This window comes from Cervus elaphus, chromosome 14, assembly GCF_910594005.1.
Source record: "Cervus elaphus chromosome 14, mCerEla1.1, whole genome shotgun sequence".
Lineage (NCBI taxonomy): Eukaryota > Metazoa > Chordata > Mammalia > Artiodactyla > Cervidae > Cervus > Cervus elaphus.
The window spans coordinates 43524772-43546091 of record NC_057828.1 but is presented as its reverse complement, the minus strand read 5'-3'; the positions used below and the strand labels follow the sequence as shown (position 1 = coordinate 43546091).

The window sequence follows — 21320 nt, the reverse complement described above, 5'->3', positions numbered from 1 at the left end:
CTTCCATACCTAATAGCATTAGCATGGGAGAGATTTAGATAATGGTTTTACATGTGTTTCCTATTATTTGTATTTTAAAGACATGTATTTATTTGCTGTATGTGGCCTTCAGACTGTGGGTTGGGAATAACAAATTGTCGTTGATGAAATTTCTGTTCTGTTAACATGTGTGCGTGCTTAATCACTAAGTTGTGTCTGGTTCCTTGTGACCCCATGGAGTGTAGCCCACCAGGCTCCTCTGTCCATGGAATTTTCCAGGCACGAATACTGGAGTGGATTGCCATTTCTTCCTCCAGGGATCAAACACGTTTCTTATGTCTCTTGCATTGACAGGTGGATTCTTTACCGCTATGCCACGTGGGATGTGCCACATGGGAAGCCATTTTTCTATAAACAGCCCTAGTTAAATAATTCCTGATCTCTCCATTTTGTTTATGTTTTCATGTCTCTAAAGATTGTAGTTGTTGTTGTTTAGTTGCTAAGTCGTGTCCAACTCTTTGTGACCCCATGGCTGTAAGCCACCAGGTTCCTTTGTCCTTTGATTTCCCAGGCAAGAATACTAAAGTGGATTTCCATTTTCTTCTCCAGGAAGGTGGGTTGCCATCTTCCCTGAGCCAAGGATCAAACCCATGTCTCCTGCATTGACAGGTGGATTTTGTACCTCTGAGCCACCTCTGGCTTCAGGGAAGCCCAAAGATTGTAGGGAGTACTGTTATTAAAGGGATTTAAAAGATAAGCATAGAAAATAGGGTTTCCATGCTATATGTCTTTTGAAAATTAAAAAACATAGAGGCTTGTTAGAAAGCTCACCCCATTGTCTCCTCCATAGGGCCAGATAGGAAGAGAAACCCTGTTCATCTGAGAGCTGTCCCTCAGCAGAGTGGGTACGACTGTAGAAGGGCTTTATCCTCAATCACATCATTGTAAGCCATGTTAGATGCAGCTACTAAAGAGAGTAAAGGAAAAAAAAAACAAACAACAACAAAAAAAAAGAGTAAAGGAAAATCTCACTTCTGTGTTTACTTTTAATTTTCCATCATTTTGATCTTGTAAGTCACTTTTCCCTTCAAAGAAAATTCGATTCTGGGGATTTTGTTTGACCTTTTACACACTGTGGGAGTTTTCCTTTTCTCTGTGTTTCTAGGCACCAAAGGGCCACTTGATTAAAACTAACAATGGGAATTTTGACTGTTTGCGTAAGTGTCTTTTCTGCAGAAGATAATTTTTAATTTTCTATGGTAATCTTAACATTTTGAGCTAATATTTTTGAGAGCATGACTGTTCTCATTACACTACCTTCTTTTCAGATATTCAGGAAAAAATGTGTTTTTTATGTTGCTTGGTTGCTGGGGCTGGGATTGGTGGGGAGACACATGAGGCATTTACCTCATTCACAACATTTAAAGGGCAACCATGAAAAGCAGTGATTAAGATAAATGATACTTTAATGCAATATTTTTAAAAATCAGAATTTATTAAAATCCCATGATGAGCAAAATATCAAATTTTTGTGTGTTCTCCTATAAGATTATTAGTATTAATTATAACTAATAGCTCTTTGGGCTTCTCAGGTGGTGCTAATCATAGAGAACCACCTGCCATTGCAGGAGATTTAAGAGATGCAGATTCAATCCCTGGGTCAGGAAGATCCCCTGGAGGAGGAAATGATAACCCACTCCAGTTTTCTTGCCTGGAGAATCCCATGGACAGAGGAGCCTGGCGGCTTACAGTCCATGGGGTTGCAATGAGTTGGACACAACCAAAGTGACTGGGCACAACAGGTCTTCATTTTTATTATGATAACATCAGTTTATAACATACAGCTTTCTTGTGTACAACCTTATATTTCCACTTCTGTATACACTACAGTGTGCTCACTACCGAAAATTTAGTTTCTCTCCATCACCATTACAGTTGATCACCCTTGCTCCCATCCCCGTCCCTGCCCTCTGCATCTTTGTGTTTATTTTTCTAACATCTCTTTAATATGCTGTGTCAGCAACAGAAAGTTTTGGTTGTTTCCGCCCCACCGCTGCAATAAGATTTGCTTTCGTTGCAGGTCTGAATTTTCTGCAGCATGTAAGAACTAGCCCCGAAGGCCACGCCCACTTCACCCTTTCTGGAGATTATTATAACCGTGCTCTGTCAGGTCAGTATAATTATCACGGGATTTAAAACAAACATACACTTTAGCATTTGCCTGAGCCTATCTCTACATAAATCTTATATGAAGCAAAGGAGTGGGACAGGACAGGGAAAGATGAAAAATAAGGGCATGAGCACAAAAGGTACAGATTTTTTTCATATTTCTAAAAATATATTTGGTATGTCACAATGGAATTATTTAAAGTTTTCATAGTTAATTCTTTTTGATCCTGGAGTTTGGCTCATTTCAGAACATGAAATTGCTCAGTAGTGAAGGATCACTTGTCTGGCCCTGACAGTAGCTAACTTTCAAGTGAGATTTAAGTCCACACACATTCTAAACTTAAGGCCTCCTCCCTTCCTACTGGGCTTGTCTCATTAGAAGAGCACTGAGTCAGTGACAGTACATAACCTGCCTTGCATGCGTACATACTGTCGCTTCAATTGTGTCTGACTCTGTGTGACGTCATGGACTGTAGCCTGCCGGGTGCCTCTGTCCTTAGGATTCTGGCTAGAATCCTAGAATACTGGAGTGGATTGCCATGCCCTCCTCCAGGGGATCTTCCCTGCCCAGGATTTAAACCTGAATCTCTTACGTCACCTGTGTTGGCAGGCAGGTTCTTTTCCATTAGTGTCACCTGGGAAGCTGGTAAATGAATATAACCTGCCTTATGTATTCCCTAAAGTAGTACATGGTTGCTCAGGGCAAGCTGTTCTTCCAGAGACCTAAACCTTGATACAGTGCAAATCATTTTCGTATTTCTTTCCTTTCACTGGAAAGACCAGAGTAAGGATGTATGCAGATGGACATTCAAGAACAATCCGGTAACAGGGCTGAACAGTTTGAGCTGCGACATTCTTTACCTTAAAGAGAGTTCTTTGTAGGTCTGGACAGAGTAAACCAAGTAGTGTTGAGGAGTGGTTGCTGCCTTTGAAGTCAGTGGAAAATTAAACTTCCAGTGTGTTTTGCTGCCTGCTAATTGTTCTAGAGTACGTGTCACATTCAATTTTATATGTTAGTTAACATTCTCCCTTCTCTGTTCTGGATTCACTTAAAGGCCACACTCTTTTTTCCTAATTGTTCAAAATGTTTGACTTCAGAGTAATGGTCCCAGCCCTACTAGTTGAGAGAAAGTTTTACAGGGCATATGGTAGCTATTTTTTTTGAGAATCATTTATTTTCCCAGAGCAAATATTGCTTACTTTTACAGTTGCAGGAACACATTCAGGTCACTAAGCACTAAATGGCGTGAGGAGAGGAACGTACCAGTGTTAAGCTACATGTTAGATTGGATTTGTATTAGTAAATCACCTCATCTATGGCCAGTGGATTGTGTTTAGGGAAAAATTAACTGGCCTTGAAAAGCCATCTTTAAAACCACAGCAAGATACCATTTTTCTCATCCAACAAATGGGCAAAAAGGAAGTGTGACAGACCTAAGTGTGGTGAAAATATGAGCCATAGAAGTGTCATTTCCTACGGTCAGAATTGTAAATTGGGACAACCACTTTTGAAAACAATTTGACGTGACCTAGAAGCGTACTTGGCAACCCTTCAACATACTTCTTCTAGATCTGTGCCCTTGAGAGTCTCCTATGTGTCCTAGGAAACAAGTGAAAAAGACTGCTTCTAGTGGTGGTCTTCCAAATAGCAGCAAAGCTGGAATCAAGTGCAGTATCTCTTAGCAGTAGAATAGATAAAGTGGTATGTTCGTAAGTGGATTGGAACTCAGTGGTGAAAATAATGTGCCACAGATATATGGCATCAATGTGAGCGGATCTCAAAGACATGTTATTGATCAAAAATAGAAACTTGCAAAAGAATACACACAGTTGGATTCTATTTATGTGAAGATCCCCTACATTAGCAGGACATACTAATGTATTTATTCTTCAGAAATGTATGCATGGGTGGTAAAACTACAAAGAAGAACACAGGAATGATTAAAAATTCAAGCTAATCGGGTCAAGTGGGAGAGGTTTGGTGGGGAGTGGTACTCAGGAGCTTCAAAAGCACGTATAATGTTCTGTTTCATAAGCTGAGTAGAGGGTACATGAGCGTTTGCAGTGATTTTATTGTTTAAGCCATACATAAATGTTGTTTAAATATACCTTTTGTACATATGACACATTTTAAGATGAAAATTTCGAAAAACTTAATGAATTGCCAAATATACCTATTTATTCAACCAGTGGTTCTTGATGTAAGAAGGTAATTAAATTTAATAGTTACTTCAGCCACTGACACTATTTTTCCAACCTGAGTCTGAGACTTTTTTTCATCTTGAGTGTATCAAAAGCAGGGCTTGCCTGCTCTTTAATAGAAAAGGGCACATCCTGCCTGCCTGCCTTCCTCCCACCTCTGGAAGACCATGGTTGTGGTGCGTATGTGCTCTGCTGCCTATGTCCTTGAGACAGCATAGCCATCTGTAGGATAACCTGCAGCTAAAGAGGGCGCCTTCTGTGTGAAATCAAGTTGGAAATAGAAAGCTGTTATCCATAGTATGTCCTTGCTGAGCATTTGTGAACGGTGTTCCCCTGTAAGCTCTTGGTATCTGCTGAGCAGATGTCTTATTTCCTGTGTTCTGCTAGGCTGGGAGCCATTTATTGAGCCCTGGCCATGCTCCGTATCCTGGCAACAACAGGCCGCAAGTCGTCTCCATCCTCCTCGACTGAAGCTGGAAGCCAAGGCCAAACAGCGCTTGGATGTCAACATCACCTCTGTGCTAATTGGTGAGTGAAAGTTGTCTTTTGAACACTGGTACCCTTCTGTGCATAAATCCCTTGTCTGGAAGACTGTTAATTCTGGTTTAACAATTACTTGGGCCTGTACCAGACGTTGCTTACTCCTCACAGCTGCTTTCCTAATAAACCCTAACTTGGCCTTATGGTGCTCCTCACCCAGTTTTTCCAGAGGTGGCATCCCACATTGGTCCTCTCGGTGCTCAAGCAAGAGTTATGCCATGTAAGAAATACCCATGTCCATGACGAACTTTCTCCCCATGATACTTGGTCACTGGGGTTTATTAAATGTCCTAGAAGTGAGTTTAGATTCATTTCTCTCACACTATTCACAGAATAATTCTTGAAATGTATGATTTTGATTGTCTTTAGAGCAAGGTCAGTTGTCTGTGCTGTTTCTCATCAATTGTTCTGTTGACGTAACTCTAAAAATCACTGGGTTAACGGGTTGTCAAGCTAATGGCGTGAACTCTGAAAGTGTCTTTGACAACACTGAAATGTACACTCCTGGATTCGATGTAGTGAGTCAGAATCTTGTCCCTATACTTGTCCTTATATCAGAAGAATAGTAAATTTATCACACAGTGAGATAGCGCCTTTGTTCACCATGAAACCTACTCACTGTTTGAGTTACTGATCCGTAAGCTCTGATTTTTGGTAACACTGTAGTGTCTGAGTGATAGTAACACATGCTACAGTTGTGCCTCAGTATCCAAGGGGATTGGTTCCAGCACCACATTCCCTGCCCCTCACCTCCCCCGCTCCCATCCACATCTGTGGCTGCTTAAGTCCCTTGTGTAAAATGGCCTAGTACAGTGAATACAGTTGGCCCTCCATATCTGCCTGCAGAGCCCACAGATATGGAGGGCAGACTGTCCTGCAAATTTCTGAACTTTGTTCAGGGTATCTGTTGGGTTGAGTCTCATAGAATATCCATTGGCTTATTCCCTGTCAGAGTTAAGAGAATGTGTAGTGAAACGAGACCAGAAGTTTATTGATCCCCAGATTTTAAAAACACTGTTTTACATTTGTAGGTTTCATTAATATCAGCAATGTAATGGTAAATTGATCTCATGATTCTTCTATATTATTTTGGCTTCTATGTTATTTCTTATATAATTTATTCATCTGGAAATTTAGATAAAGTTTGGGAAAGTGTTTTGGAAAGCCATGGTAAATAAGAGCTTACCTCAAACAAAAGAGTTCTATTGATATATTTCTTACGAGTATTTAATTTAAAATGTCTAATTAAAAATATCCTCTAAAAACCATTCTTGTCATTGGTAAAGCTGTTTTATTTTTTTAACCTTTAATTTCTTATTTCTAAAATTGTGCTGAAATCCAGAAACACTGCTGTGACCTCTTAGTGTTTAAAGAAATATAATTTCTATAGCCAAATACTAGAGCTGAAAACCAGAAACTAATCATGCTTGTTTTAAAAAGTGTGATATTAAAAAAAAAGTGTGATATTTTAATTAGTAAAGAAGGTCTTTATCCAAGTGTGGTACATAATAATTTTGTTAACCTGCTCTTCCTGTTATAATTCTCTTGTTGAAAAAGTAAAGCCACTTCTGGAGAACTGTCAGCTGGATTTCAGCCTCCTGAGTTTGGTGGCCTCCTGGCTGGTCTTTCTTCCTCCAAACCCTGCCCGTTAGCATGGCATGCCATGCTCTTCCCAAAGGAAGTTGTTCTCTTTCCTAGATTTCTTTGCTATATTCCCTGTAACCCAGCATGTTGTACCAGAGTCACACCACAGTATTCTGTGTTCCCTAAGTGTGACGTGTGCCTTCATATCTTAAAGTCTTTGCATGTGCTGTTCTCTCTGCCTGGAATATCCTGTCTAGTCCTATTGGTAACCCTACCTGCTTCAAGACCGAGAACAAAGGTCCTCACGTCTCTGGTGATTGCCATGTACTTGGCTGTGCGCTCCTCCACTTCCGCCAATGCAGAATAAACCTTCCCCTGTTAAATGCTCCTATAGCATTTTGTTTGTATCTTTCTTTTAGCTCCTTTCACAAAGTGGGATAGTTTTGTGGTGACGGTTGTTTTGCTAACGTTCATTTCTTCCAGTGGAGTATGAAGTTCTTCAAGAAACCAGCTTTCTCAGAATCTAGCATAGGGCCCCGCATTTAGGCAGGCATTCGATAAAAGCTTGTTTTGCTGAATTGAAGTGGTCTGACTTGAACTCTCAGTCTTTACCATTTGTGTTCTCAATACCTTTGGGGAATTTTTCCTAGACCAATACATAAGTACCAAGGAATCGTGGATGGCAGATTACTGTAAACAGGACAAGGAAGTAGACCCCACCCCATCTGAAGACTGGATGGGCTCGTCAGTGGATCCTCCATGCTTTGGACAAAGTAAGATTTTTCTCTACACATGTCTGACTAAATCACCTTTGACCCCAACAGCCATGTTTCAGTGAGAAATTCAAATAGAACCATCATTTTCTATGGAAAACCTACAGGAAGTTCTGACTGCCTTCTACAGTTGTTTTAGTCTGTGGAAGGGACTTTTTTTTTCTGGCACAACACGCTGAACTTTTCCTCTCAGCTCTCATTCCACCATTGTGGGAGGAGAAGGACCTGCCCTGTACCATTCCTCAATTCCGGTCACGTGGCACATAAACCGGGGCACCTGGAAATGCACTGGGGTGGCCATTGGTCAGTTTGTGTTTTGCTCAGCAGAACAGTTTAATTGACTGGGCTTTGGGCCTCAATCTTGAAGAACATCTTTTCAAGTTTCTAAATCTAAAGATGAGAGAGTTTGGATATATTCTTGAAGAGGGAGGGCGGGCTCCCACATGGAAGCAATTGTTTCAAGGGGGGGCCTGTACTATAAAGGAGAAAAGAATTGAATGCCCAGCCTCTGAAAGATAGAAAAGTCAGTGTGTTCTCTGTTAACAATGTTTTCTTTCCTTATTTAACGCTTCACCATGGAGCTCTGATTTCCTCAGAGCTGGGGAGGTTGTGATGGCCAACGGCATGGTCCTTAGTTGTTCCACAAGCCATTGTCATCCAAATTCAACTCAGCCCCAGCTCTTTCAGTGTGGTTTCTTTGGGGAGTCTTGGCCGGACTTCACATAGCTCATGAATACTTAACTGTTCCATCTGGTCTGCAAACGTGTCACGGGAAGATGGATTTTCTTAGTGTACGAAGTATTTGAACTGGTTCGTCTCTCCTTAGGGTGTATAAATGGATTTTCTATCTGCCTTGTACTTCTTGAAGGAGGAACAAGGCCACGTCAGCTCTGTTTGCTCTATGTGTTTCCAGACTGTTGCTTCTGAGTCTCAAGGCCATTGCTTGGAAGCCAGGGCTTCTCAGATATCATCAGTTTCAATTCTAGCTCCTCCTCTGACCTTCCCCATTTGTGTGTTGAGAGAATGTAATGGAGTCTACCCAGAAGGCTCTAAATAATCTTTGTAATATGTAATGTGTCCTAGAGAGTGTGTTTCTAAAAACATTATTCATGCAGAGGGATCTTAAATCCAGACTCAGTGCAAACACTAAGAAGGCTGAATCTTTTGGATTTTGATGAAGGACTTTCTTTTGTCTCTCTCCCACTGTTCCCTTCCCTTTTTATTTTAACATCTCCTCTTTCTTTATAGTTAAAAAGCTACCGTATGTATGGTAAATGCCTGTGTTAAATTAAAGCTAGATTTTTATTTACTTACGGATTTTTGTGGTTACTTAGGCTTATAAAGTTTTAATACATCTTTTTAATTAGGCATGAGCGAATATACCTAAATTTCCCAACTCTCTTCATATTGAGACTTCTTGGATGATAGAATAGCAAGTGGGATTGTATTCTTCTACTAGGCCTGCTAAAGTAATTGTTGGGCATTTGTTTCCAAGGTCAGTCGGTTTGGATCTTGTGTTGAACCAATCACAAACCTTCAGCTCTTACTCCGGAATATTTAGTAATGATCCCCCCCAGATTTGTGCATTTTATTCAGGCCAGCTTCAAAATAAGACCTTGAACTAGAGGTTCTTAATATGAAGTTCAGCCTAAGGGGGCCACTGATTTCTTACTGTTTCTTTAGCTGGGAAAGAAAATAACGGCCTCTTTTTTGACCTTATCATTGGCTTTGTTCAGGAAGGGCTGAGATTCCATAGGTAAACCTGGATGGCATGGCACCTTACTTCATTAGTTTTGAAATCAGGGACCTTTTATGGAAATGTGAAAAAAAAAAAGTTCTAGAAATGTCCATGTTTAACATGTAAATAAGACCATGACGTAACTCCTCAGCTGAGACTGTAGCCTTGGAACATGGGCTGATTCTTCCCCTTGAATTTTTGAGACCCTTGGGGGGATAGCATTCTATTGCTACCGCCATTTCCAATTGGAGTAGAGTAGCTCTCACTGAAATCTGTACTGCTTGTTCTTGGTTAACTTTTCTATGCCATGTGAGAACAAGCATGCTTTAAATTAAAAATCCTCAAAAGGCTGGTCATTCTGTTCAAGTGAATGTGAGTGCATTTTCTTTCCCCAACAGTGAAAAAAAGGAGCATGCTCTGTTGACACAGGCTCCACAGTAAAAGCCAGCATTAAAGCTGTCTGGCTCACCTCATCAAGTACTTCGTGAGCGCCTAGTGATCACCAAAGGAATGAGCCAATAAGTGCATGATGCTTGCTGTGTTTGTAATGTACACTGTTTGCGCTAATGTTTTGGAGACGAATCTTCTTTTTCGCTGTATTGATTTTCACCCTCTAACTTTGTCTCTCCTGTCTACCAGGCCTCCCCCTTGTCTACCTTAGAACTAGGAGTACAGCCAGTCTGACTAACCTAGAGCACCAGATCTATGCTAGAGGTACAGTACAGCCAAGCGAGGGCTTGCTTTATTTTCCTGTTTTAAGAACTGCCTCGTACATCTTATTTTCTGTGAACACGGGAGCCAAATGGGGGTTTGAGTACCCAGTTATGAGTACTTTGTTTTAGTAACAGGAAAGATCATTTCCAACTAATGGACAAAGTGCCGTCTTGTATTAGAAGGAAGTGACGTGCTGATTGTTATTCTGTCTCTTGCATGTGCTTTTTAACCTTTAGTGGAAATAAAATCAACTCTACCGTGTATGATGCAGAAACATCCAGTGTCAGTTAGAGGTGATGTCTATACTGAAAAGCAAATGAATGGAAGAAAACCATCCTCCATCAAGCCCTGCAGCGAGTCTTTGTTTATAGACTACTCTGTGAATGTTTATTCTTATGGTAATGCAAAGGGCAGTGTGGACTAGGAGCTATGATGATCAGGAATGGAGCTCAGAAAAAAATTTCCAGTAAATAATTGCTTAGACACAAATCTTAATCTCCTTAGAAATGAATTGAGGTTCTTAGGAGGTAGAAAAAAGAATGTTCTTTGTTTCTATCTCTGATCCTTTTAAGGGTTCTTGAGAATTTGACTGGTAAGTAAATATGAAAGGAAGACATCATAAACTTCAAGGAATTAGAATCCCAAAATGTTCAGTTCTTCTTTTGTGTGAAGGAGTGCAGTTTAATGTGAATGATTTATGTTTGTTGTTGGCTGCCACCACCAGATCCTGGGTCATAGTATATTTTGTAAAAATATACCTTTTGAGCTTCCTCTACTAGGAGTTCAGAACAGGGATATTAATAAATGAGGGCAGTACTATGATTTTTTTCTGAAAGGTTTTACTCAGATTGAAGTTTGTGAGGAGGGCTCCCAAAGCCCAGGCTTGATTCTTCATTTTTTCATGAATTTATACCTCTTAAGTTTTTCTATATCTGTTATTTCATCTTTTGGGCTAAGCAAAGCATTATTCCTATGTAGCCCATGGGGACAGAAGCTCAGAGAGACTAAGTAATTTGCCTCCATTCACATGAGAGGCCTGGGACTTTATTTCTCTGATTTACAAGCCAGGTCCTTTCTGATAGGCTGAGCTGCTTAGAGCATAAGAACCTGCACTGTGTATAATAGTCACATTTCCCTGGGGATCGGGTCCACAGGGCAGACATTTCCTCAGCTGGAGCTATTTAAGCTAAATAGCTTAATGGATGTGGACGTGAGGAGCTTGGGGTTCTTTCAGCCTGTGAACCAATTAGGTCTGGTCACCAAAGGAGGTTTCTGAGGCCACCAGGGAATCCTGTTCTCTTTGGTGAGCTTGGGGCTTTTGTCCTCTGGAGCTATGCCCAAGCCAGGTACACAGTTGAGCTGGACTCTAGTGTGGAAGATGTCCGCTTCTTCCCCTGTGAGTTCAGACTTGTGAGCCCCTCCACTTATTTTTATCCTCAGCGAGTCAGGCTGTTGAAGTCTCTGCGGGTATGTGCAATCTACACAATCAGCTTGGGGACTTTAGCAGTGTGCCTACCCAGGCTATTTAATTCCACAGCCATATACTCGTGAATACCTTTATATGGGCTCCTAGCACTTTATTCCATGTTACAGTGTGATCAAAGCCATTTGCCACCTGTTCTTTTTAAATCTAATTTGCAAATGGAAACTTAGCGTCTGGCTCACAGTGGGATATGAAAGCACATCTGGCTTCTTTTCCTCCTGGGCCCTTTATCTCCTGCAGTAAAGCTGTTCTCTGGCTCAAGGAGAGGGAGGTTCCTTTCAAGGTGCCACAGTGAGTACTGTTTACCCTGCTGACAGCTCTTAAATTTTTTACTCCCCCTCTGCTCTTGTCAGCAGCCTCACAGCTACTCCTTAATTTTCAACTTGTTGAATACTGATTTTTTTTTTTTTTAAATCAAGCCTTGGGAACTAAGTGAGGCCATTGGGATGAGAAATGGGCATATTCTAGGTGGAGATTATATTTAGATGCATTTGGGATGTCTCTCAAAAGCTAAGCACTAAGTTGTGGGAACACGCTGGAGCCTACTCACTTACTTAGACTCCCCTGAGCCATTGTTCTAACCAAAACAGAGCTTGTCTTAACCTGAATGGCTTGTTGTGGCGTGTGTAGAGCACTAACTTCTGAAAACTTGAGAAGCTACAAAGGGAAAAGGAAACAGTGGTTACTTTTTAGAAGATGTGACGCTGACTTAGCCCTACCGCCCCTGTGCCGTACCCGAGAGGTGGGAGAGGCAGGCTTTGGTGGGGTTGGCCTTCTTGATTTTGCTGGCAGGAAACACACGGTCCTAGGAGATGAATTGAATTTTGCTGTAGTCTTCTCAGCCGGCAACTGCAGGCACCTCCAGCTGTCATTTTCTCCACAGCTGCAGACAACTTGGATCCTGGTCTTCCGAGGGCTGTCTTTGTGCTTTAAACCCAGACACAGAGTAAGACTGGGCCTCGCCCGTTTTTGTCGGCCGGGTGTGTATTGTTGAGCACATCAGCCTGGAGGCTCCCAGCCCTGGGCTGCTGCCGCCTTTGTGGTTCCTGCTCCCACCTCGCTCTTTCTTTGTGTGGCCAGTAGAGGAAGCACAGGCCCTGGTAGGGGCCAGGGCCTCTCTGCTCCCAGGAATGCACAGCAGGCCGCACGGACACCAGAGAGCCTTCCTCAGTCTGTTTCCAGTGTTCATAGTCAGGTCCAGCTCCCCCTAGAACTGGATCACTTACAGTCTCATATGGATCAATGTTTCTCTCCAGTTTCCCCGATTAGAAGCTGCTTGGTGAAGGAAACCATATTTTGTGTTCTTCTTGGCATCTCCATAGGACCCGCCTAATACAGATGGTGAGGATATCTGTGCAAGAAAAATGAGCTAAAAACTTCATTTAAATAGCTTTGGGATAGTATCTTTTTGAAAACCCACAACTGCATATGTAAGAGAACAGGAAAGGATGTTTTTATTTTTTTATAAATGTGCTTGGTGTGACTCAAGGGTAACTCTTATACAAAAGAGAGCTTCCTGAAAGAAAAGGTGTTTTGGACAAAGTGATACAAGTACACGTGTTCTCTCTTGCTGCAATTCAGGTTATCTGTTTCGAATGGCTTTCTTGGGAGCAGTAGAGGTTCATGTCTGTCTTTTTTGATGCCAACTGTGGTAGGTCTAATGCCTTCTCCTGCGTTAAGGCCCATAAGAATCACGGGAGAAGTGTGGGGTGAGAGTTGTTAACCATCACAGTCAGTTGTTGGGGGCCTGAGTCATCTCACAGTAGGTGGCAGAGTACATGAAGATGTCCTGCGTGGCCTGTCAGCACACCTGTGGTGCTTTGTTCTTTTTTCTCTCCACATCAGCCTCTTTGCACAAGAGGCCGTGGTGGGCACTGCCTCCAGGTGTGGGGAGGGTCTCTGCCGCACAGGTCAGGGCGTGTGCTGATGGCCTTCTGTTTGCTCACAGCAGAGATGAAAGCCCCCAAGCGCCGGCAGCCGTTTGTCCCTTTTGCTCTGAGGAATCATACAGGCTGCACTTTGTGGTTTGCCACCCTGACCACCACGCCCACCAGGTAAGGACCACGCCATCTGTCACCCGGTGCCATCTCTGTCACCACAGGCTCCTGTGTACCAACCCAGCAGAGCAAGGCGGGCCCTCCGTGAGGCTCTTGGGATCCATTGCATTTGAAACAATAACGTGCTGTCTTGCTGAGACTTATGGTGGAGGTTCTGGTTCTACATAAGAGTCTATAGTCAGAGAAGTAGATCTTGAGTCTGAAATATCCAAACTATGATTTTGATCCTGGCATCCATTGTTTTTAAAGTAAAAGTTGAGCAGTTTGAGGATGTGAAAGAAAAGTCACCCCGTCCCTTCTCCTTGGTCTTCATTCTACTTCCCCCTTTAAGAGAAGCTGTATGCTATTATGGAATCAAATGTTTTGCCCACTTTTCTTCCAAAACTGCTTGAAAATACCTCTCATGTCCCTCACCTCCAACCTGGAATTTTCCAAACCTGTAGCATGCTTGAGTCCAGATGGAACTGGGTGGAGTTGGGAGAACAAATGAGTTCACCTAAGCCAAGTGAGAAAGCTTTCTAACAACTTTCTGCCGATTTAGACCTTGGCTCAACTCTCCAAGTGCAGGCCGATCTTCCCAATTTAGTAGTGAAGTGTATGAAATGAGGACCAGAATCAGTTGATTTGAGACGGTATTTCTCCTGCCTCCACCAAGTATGGTAGTGCTCCAGAAGAAACCTTTTTTTTTAAAGTCAGTTTTTAGTTAATAGTCACACACACACACACACACACACACAAAAGTCACTTAAATATTGGGTTGGCCAAGAAATTCATTCAGGTTTTCTAATACTACAGTTCACAGTCACAACTAGCTTACATAACCCCTTGGGTACCAGACTCTACTGCTGGCAGCAGGTGATTCTGCAGTGGTTGCTTTCAGCTATTTGTAAAGTTTCAAATGTTGTGATTGGTCATGAGGTTAACTTGCGTTACTGACCTTTAAGGTCCTCTTTTGTAGCCAGGTTATATGACCTTATTGCTGCGAATTGCGTCCTAGGAAGGTTTCTGCTTCCAGCCCTGAGTTCTGGGTGAGAGGGAGGTAGAGAGAAAGAGGGACCAGCTGATACTGTCCGCTTTGGTTCCAGGGCTGCACTGTCTCACAGTGGGAGTCCAGGTGTGGTTCCGGAAGGGAACGGGACGCTTCTGGATGATGCTCACAATGTTAGTGAGTGGCGAGAAGTCCTGACGGGTGAAGAGATTCCCTTTGAATTTGAAGCAAGAGGAAAGCTAAGACACAGGTAAAACGTGGTTTTCTTTTTGCCTCAAAAAAGGGGGGAAAATATATATATATATAAGTAATTGTCCCTAGTGTTTTGCCTCTTCACTTTCCTTTGTTAATGACTTTAATGTTTTATTTTCAAAAGGTGTTTAGAAAACCAGTGTTTCCTTTTAAAAAAAATATAGTGACTACTTGGGAATACATGTCTTTCCATCAGTTATCCCTTTATTTGACATGTGAGGTGGTAACTGGTATGTTCCGTGTAACTGCTTTGGGTGAAGCATAGACAGATCATAGCTCTCCAGTTCATTGCATCCTAGCTGGTTTTCATGATGGGGTGGTGACGTGGTCTTATGAAAAACGTTATCAAAGCATGGTGAGTTTTAAGCTACACGTGTACACTTTAAGCAAGCAGATGGTTTCAGGAAGCAAAGCCGATAATGATAAGATGCTCTAGTTCTTGTCTTTCTTAATATTTATTTATTTATTTGCCTGTGTCAAACCTTAGCTATGGCACGAGGGATCCTCACTGTGTCATGTGGGATCTTCCGTTGTGGTGCACAGACTCTCTAGTTGCGAGGCTCAGGCTCTTAGTTTTTAGTTAGTTTTAGTGTGTGGGCTCGGTAGTTGAGGCTTATGGGCTTAGTTGCTCCGCAGCACGAGGGATCTTAGTTCCAAGACCGGGGGTCAGACACATGTCCCCTGCATTGGAAGGAAGATTCTTAAGCAGTGCACCCCCAGGGAAGCCGCATAAGATACTCTCATTCTAAGAATAACTCACTTAGGGAGACCACTTGGCTGATGCACTCAAAACCACCAAAGGCTGGGAATAAATGTGAAAGAACATTGTGCCTGGTAACCAAGAGGGTGTAAAATGTGTAATAAAATGTTCTTTCCAGCATTTTTAAGCATTTCTTGTCAGCATTTTTAAGTAGAAGGGCTGTCTGGTAGATTTTAAGATTTTAGCATTTGAGCCTCATTATCTAAAACTTAAGAGATTGGCTTCAGCCTTCTGTGGTCACATGTGTTCTTGGTGCGTTGATTTCTTTGTATGCAGACGTGCTGCTCAAACACTCTTCCTTCCATATAGCTCTGCGCCTACTCACATTACTCCCTAGTGGCAAGAGTTCTGAACTTGGGTGTCTCCAGTGGTTTTTAGGAAAAAAACAGTTTATAAAAAAAATCACTGCGCTGGGCACACGTACCTGGAAACCACGTTAGAATTTCCAGGGAAGAGTGGTGAGCATTTTTCTGTTCCACAGAGTTCCTGGAGAAGCTGATTATAGAACCACTCGCTGTATTTCTTAATAAACACTGCCTCTGTTGTAGGAGCGGTTTGGCTTTTTTGTTATTTCCGTTTCCATGTTTTGTAACTCATTTCAAGTCCCACCTTTCTGCTTGAATTCGTCGAAATAAATGCCTTCTCTGGTGTTTCCCCCTTTGGCATCCTGTCTCCCACTCCCTGCCTCCCTCCCCCCTTCCCTTCCTGTCAGCCTCAAGTCCAATTCCTCATTTCAGGCTTCTGGCTTGAATTAGGCAGAATCTAAAATAGAATTAAATGTGCAATTTCCTCCTGTTCCTCCTGTTCTGCCCACTGCCTTCTACTGCAGTTTCAGCAGAGCACGTTAGCCCTAAAACCCTGCGGGCTCTGTGTCTCATTACCTCGTCTGTAAGCTTGTAGGACCGAAGCCCAGTGACTGAGTGTGGTTCTGAGAGAAGCTGGAGATTCCACAAAAGAACCAAGGAGAAAATGTCGTTTTAGGCATTTCCAAGAGTGTGGTTATGTGATTACATTGCTAGCGCAGCATTTTCACTACCCCACTGTCCCACTTTTAGTTGATGTCGTAATTTCATGAAGGTTGAGGTGTAGGGGTGGGTGGAAGACAGACCGGAGCTAGTTCACCTGGTTTGTATAGAGGGAGGGCAGCTGCCACTCTTGCTCAAGCTCTGTACATCTTGCAGTTTTGTTTTAAGCATAAGATGCAATTAAAAATATCCTCTTGATTTCCCTTGCATTAGGTAATCACCAAAAAGTTTGGCCAGCTGGGTTTTTATGTCATTATGCAGTAAATCTGATTTCAGGCTTTGCTCCTACTCCTCCCTCGGTAGGATTGTGCTTAATGTCTTTTTCCGTGTTCTGCCTGACAGACACACCCATGACCTCCGGATTCATCAACTGCAAGTGAGAGTGAATGGCTGGGAGCAAGTGAGCCCAGTTTCTGTGGACAAAGTCGGGACCTTTTTCCGATATGCTGCACCAGATAAGAATTCCTCATCCTCTACGGTGTGTGGCTGTGGCAAGGGTGTTCAGTGGCAGGGTTGTGCCTTGGCCACACACCCTCAAAGCCAGGCAGTCAGACAGGCCTGTAGTAGCCTTGCTCTAGTGAAATTTTCTTTCTTTTTTTAACGTTTTATTTTATATTGAAGTATAGCCTGATTAACAGTGTTTTAATAGTTTTAGGTGACAGCAGAATGACTCAGCCATACATGTCCATTCTCCCCCAAACTCCCCTCCTATCGAGGCTGTCATATAACACTGAGCAGGGTTCCCTGTGCTGTACAGTGGGTCCTTGTTGGCTATCCGTTGTAAATGAAATTTTCTCGTTCTTCAATTTTCCTAGCGCTGGGAAGAATACCCAAGATTATTTTGGGTCAATCATAGGCATTGATAATCACCATATAGATAAGCCAGCCAGTGGTTAGTTTTAGTAGAAAAACAGGACCTAAAATTGTCATTAATGCATATTACCATACCTGTGCAACTCGATTTTATCCTCACCCAGACCAACTGGCAATTTACAAGGTTGCTGAACATACATTGGCTTTATTCCACATATCATTATGCTTCCTTTATAGCCTGTCTTCACTACACTTTTACAAGGCTACTCCTTGATCCTTCTAGCTCCGTGTCTCCAAATTCTACTCTCTGGCATAAAGACAGACGTCCGCTGTTGTTTATTTTCTGGTCACGCATCCTCTCAGATACCCTGGCCCTGATTTTACCCAGCTGTAGTTCTAGAGATTGGAGGCCAGCCTGGAGAATGCAGCATTCCTGACCAGAATGTGCAGGTGGAGGCTGGCATCCCAACTGATATGACCACCGTGGGTGCTCTTGCCAGACAGTTACACTTCAGGGGGTAATGGTGCTCCTTGTTGAGTAGCCAGTGGTGACTAGGAAAGCGCAGATTTGCAGAGATGTGGAAGCTTTCCTCATGCTCGCTCGCTTCATGAAAAATATTCTTGGAAGACACTGATGTTTTCATGGTCCGTCTTGTGCCCCAAGTTTCTTAGAAAAACAAGCTTTCTTTCAAGATGACTTTTTTCTGTCCAAGTTCACATCCAGGAACAAAAGGACTAATTCCCCCCAGAGATACCTTTCTATTGTCTTGATGCATCCTGGAGAATTTGGGGTATGTTGAATGATTGTAAAAGGAATATTGCTTTTCCCATATCTTCCAAGATGCTTTTCCTTCACAGTAGACCATACTTCACCTAAGAGTATTTATAAACACCGCCTTTGCAAACAACTTAGGTTGCCCTTGAATTTAATGATGCCTGTGTCTTAGCTCTGTACTGATTCTTTGACTTTCGGGATCTTTCTTAGATTGGTAGCCCGAGCAGCAGGACGAATATTATCCATCCCCAGGTTTATGTGAGTATGATTTTTCTGTGTCACTGTGTTTACTGAGTGCACATATAGTTCCTGATGACCACTGGACTCTGTGGTTGGAATTTATCTTTTTCATTTTCTGTTAATGATTTCCTTCCTTTTAAAAGAACTTGCACAGAAATGTTTTCACCTAACTTGGTCTATGAGACTGAATATTATAGGGAAGGAGAAAAAAAGGGCAAATGTTTTGGTCCAAGGTCTCTTTTTCTTTCTAAGTTAAATATTAATTAACCTTTGTACAGCTATACATATTTTACAGGTTTTCCCCCAGAGGTCAACATGAAAGTAACTCAGAATGAAAAATAGTAAGATTCCCCCACCATTTGAGTTTTGAAACATCACCACAGGATGACATTAAAAGGCTGTTTTGTGGTTTTTGCTTATAATTTCTTTTCCCTGAGGATAGTAAGTTTTAAAATGTGAAATTTCAGATAAGCATAGAGGCAACAAGATCGAGATTTAAGACAGTTGTTACTGGGCCCTCGTTCTCCCGGGGCTTTGCTGGGCTTGGTCAGTGGAGGCTTTTGTGATAATTGTGTCCTTCTGATAACACTCTAGGAGGCTGCACTCCACCTTAAAAAAATTTTTTTTTTAATTTAAAAAATTTATTTATTTTTAATTGGAGGATAATTGCTTTACAATATTGTGTTGGTTTCTGCCATATCTCAACATGAATCAGCCATAGGTATGTGTAAGTTGTCTCCCTCTTGAACCTCCCTCCCAGCCCGCATCCCATCCCACCCCTCTGGGTCATCACAGACCCCAGGTTGACTCCCTGTGTTATATAGCTCCTTCCCACTAGCTATGTATTTTATACATGGTAATGTATATGTTTCAGTGCTACTCTCTCAACTTGTCCCACCTTCTCTTGCCCTCGCTGTGTCATTAAGTCTGTTCTCTATGTCTGAGTCTCTATTCCTGCCCTGCAAATAGGTTCATCATCTTAGGTTCTAGATTCCATAATATGTGTTAATGTACAATATTTGTTTTTCTTTTTTTGACTTACCTTACTCTGTATAACAGACTCTAGGTTCATCCACCTCACTAAAACTGACTCAGATGCAGTCCTTTTTATGGCTGAGTAGTATTGCATTATGTGTATGTACTCCAGCTTCTTTATCCATCCCTTTGTCAACTGACACCAGGTTGCTTCCATGTCCTGGCTATTGTAAATAGTGCTGCAGTGAACATGGGGGTATATTTGTCTCTACTCTTCCTTTGCATTAGAACTTCCTGGAAGCTTTGGTTTAAAACATGGATCTTTTCCTTTGGTAGTTTATTAGGTTGGCTTTCACATACTGTTTGTTTTAATGAAAAAGTTGGGAGTATGGAAAGCTTAGATGTCATGTCATTTGTTTCTCCAATAAAAAACAAAGCAGTGTCAATATATTCTGAGTACTCAGAGTAATAGTTTTAAAAACCTTCTATTTTACCTAATGTGAAATTTTATACTTTAAAAAGAAAAAAACCCTAAATTCTTGGCACATGGTAGCAGCACAAAGTATGTGTTAAATGTGTGCATGGACACGTGAACACAAATAGGAAACAGTGGCTGCACCTAAGACCAGAAATAAATCAGTTTCCTCTAGTATCTTGGATGGCATCATTGACTCAATGGACATTGAGCAAATCCTGGGTTTTAGTGAAGGACAGGGAGGCCTGGCATGCTGCAGTCCATGGGGTCGCAAAGATTTGGACATGACTGAGTGAGTGAACAACTAGTATCTTGAGTTTGATGAGCCTTGGTGTCCTGTTAAAAAAAAGAGTAATTATTGAGCAGAACTTAGACAATTATCATTGTGAAGTTTTTTTTTTTTAAAGTTCTTTGAAATCCAAATGTTGGCTTTTTATAGGCATGTCAACAAACAGTGTATGGGCATACTGAGTAAATTTCATCACATTTAGGAAAAAAAGTTATTCTTCCTATGAAAGGCATGCCAGAACAAACAACTCTTCAGAATTGGCTGTTATAATAGTGGGTATTAAAGGATATTCACTCCTATTAAAGCAGAGTGGTTTTAGAGCTTAATGACTCATTTCACTGAAGATATATAGTCATAGTAAGATGCTTTATGTAGGCCTTCTGACCAGTATTATTATACTTTTCAAAAGCCATTTTGAAAAAATGGATTTTGAAAAAAGCGTGATTTTCAAAAGCCACACTTTTTTTTACTATTTCTCTCTTTTCCATAGTTCTCTTCACTCCCACCCGTCCGGGTCGTCTTTGCAGTGACCATGGAAGGCAGTGCTCGGAAGGTGATCACGGTCCGATCAGCCCTCATTGTGAAGAACAGACTTGAGACGCCGATGGAACTGAGATTGGACAGCCCGTCAGCTCCAGACAGTGAGTTCTGACACTGCCTGCGGTGCCCTGAGCTGGACTCTGGGGTGGGAGACATGTCTCCGTGCTGACACGTGTTTCTGTGGCAGAGCCTGTGGTCCTTCCTGCCATCATGCCAGGAGACTCTTTTGCTGTGCCTTTACACCTTACTTCTTGGCGACTGCAGGCCCGGCCCAAAGGACTGGGCGTGTTTTTCTGTAAAGCTCCTATTCACTGGACCAATGTAGTGAAGACTGCTGAAGTTAGTAGCAGCAAACGAGAATGCCACTCCATGGACACGGAGAAAAGCCGGTTCTTCAGGTAAGCATGGCGCGGCAGTGCCATGTAGATTTTGCCATTTTTTCCCCTTTATGCTTTCTCTGAGGACCCTTAGTGACTCAGTTGTGCTTGTTGTAAACCCTAAAGTTCTTACTGCTCAAGTGTTAAAGTTCATAAGAATTCAAGAGTTAACCCTGGGCAGGAGAGTGGCTATTACTTACCACCTAATATTCATGGGAGAAACAACCACAAACCCAGTACTCACACATGTGTGCGATTAGAAAGTGGTCTGTCTGCATCAGCTTAAAGAAAAGACATGGAAAGGGACTTCCCTTGTGGTCCAGTGGTTAAGAGTCCAACTTGCAATGCAGGGGATGCAGGTTTGATCCCTGGTCCAGGAACTAAGATCCCACGTGCCACAGAGCAACTAAGCCCGAGTGTCCCAGCTAAGACCTGATGTAGATAATAGATAAATAAGTGTATGTATATATATATATGTGTGTGTGTATATATTTTATATATATATATTTATTTTAAAATGAGAAAATATCTGGAGAGGGAAGAAAAAAGAATGACAAGTTCTTATTCCTACA

At 42.0% G+C, this 21320-nt stretch overlaps 1 protein-coding gene across 6 annotated transcripts in view; it reads left to right on the top strand.

The window, feature by feature from the left end:
* The window catches only part of VPS13D (vacuolar protein sorting 13 homolog D), a 266265-nt gene that overhangs the window by 87832 nt on the left and 157113 nt on the right, over window positions 1-21320 (top strand). For 3 of the 6 annotated variants that reach the window (XM_043924159.1, XM_043924158.1, XM_043924164.1), the window contains 10 exons: window positions 2060-2149; window positions 4738-4878; window positions 7125-7247; window positions 9625-9699; window positions 13134-13236; window positions 14325-14477; window positions 16607-16742; window positions 18063-18110; window positions 20322-20472; window positions 20559-20769. In XM_043924159.1, the coding sequence (XP_043780094.1) occupies window positions 2060-2149; window positions 4738-4878; window positions 7125-7247; window positions 9625-9699; window positions 13134-13236; window positions 14325-14477; window positions 16607-16742; window positions 18063-18110; window positions 20322-20472; window positions 20559-20769 (1231 nt within the window). Of the gene's footprint in view, window positions 1-2059; window positions 2150-4737; window positions 4879-7124; window positions 7248-9624; window positions 9700-13130; window positions 13237-14324; window positions 14478-16606; window positions 16743-18062; window positions 18111-20321; window positions 20473-20558; window positions 20770-21320 lie in introns of all 6 variants that reach the window. The other 3 variants (XM_043924162.1, XM_043924160.1, XM_043924161.1) reach the window with 2 other exon arrangements.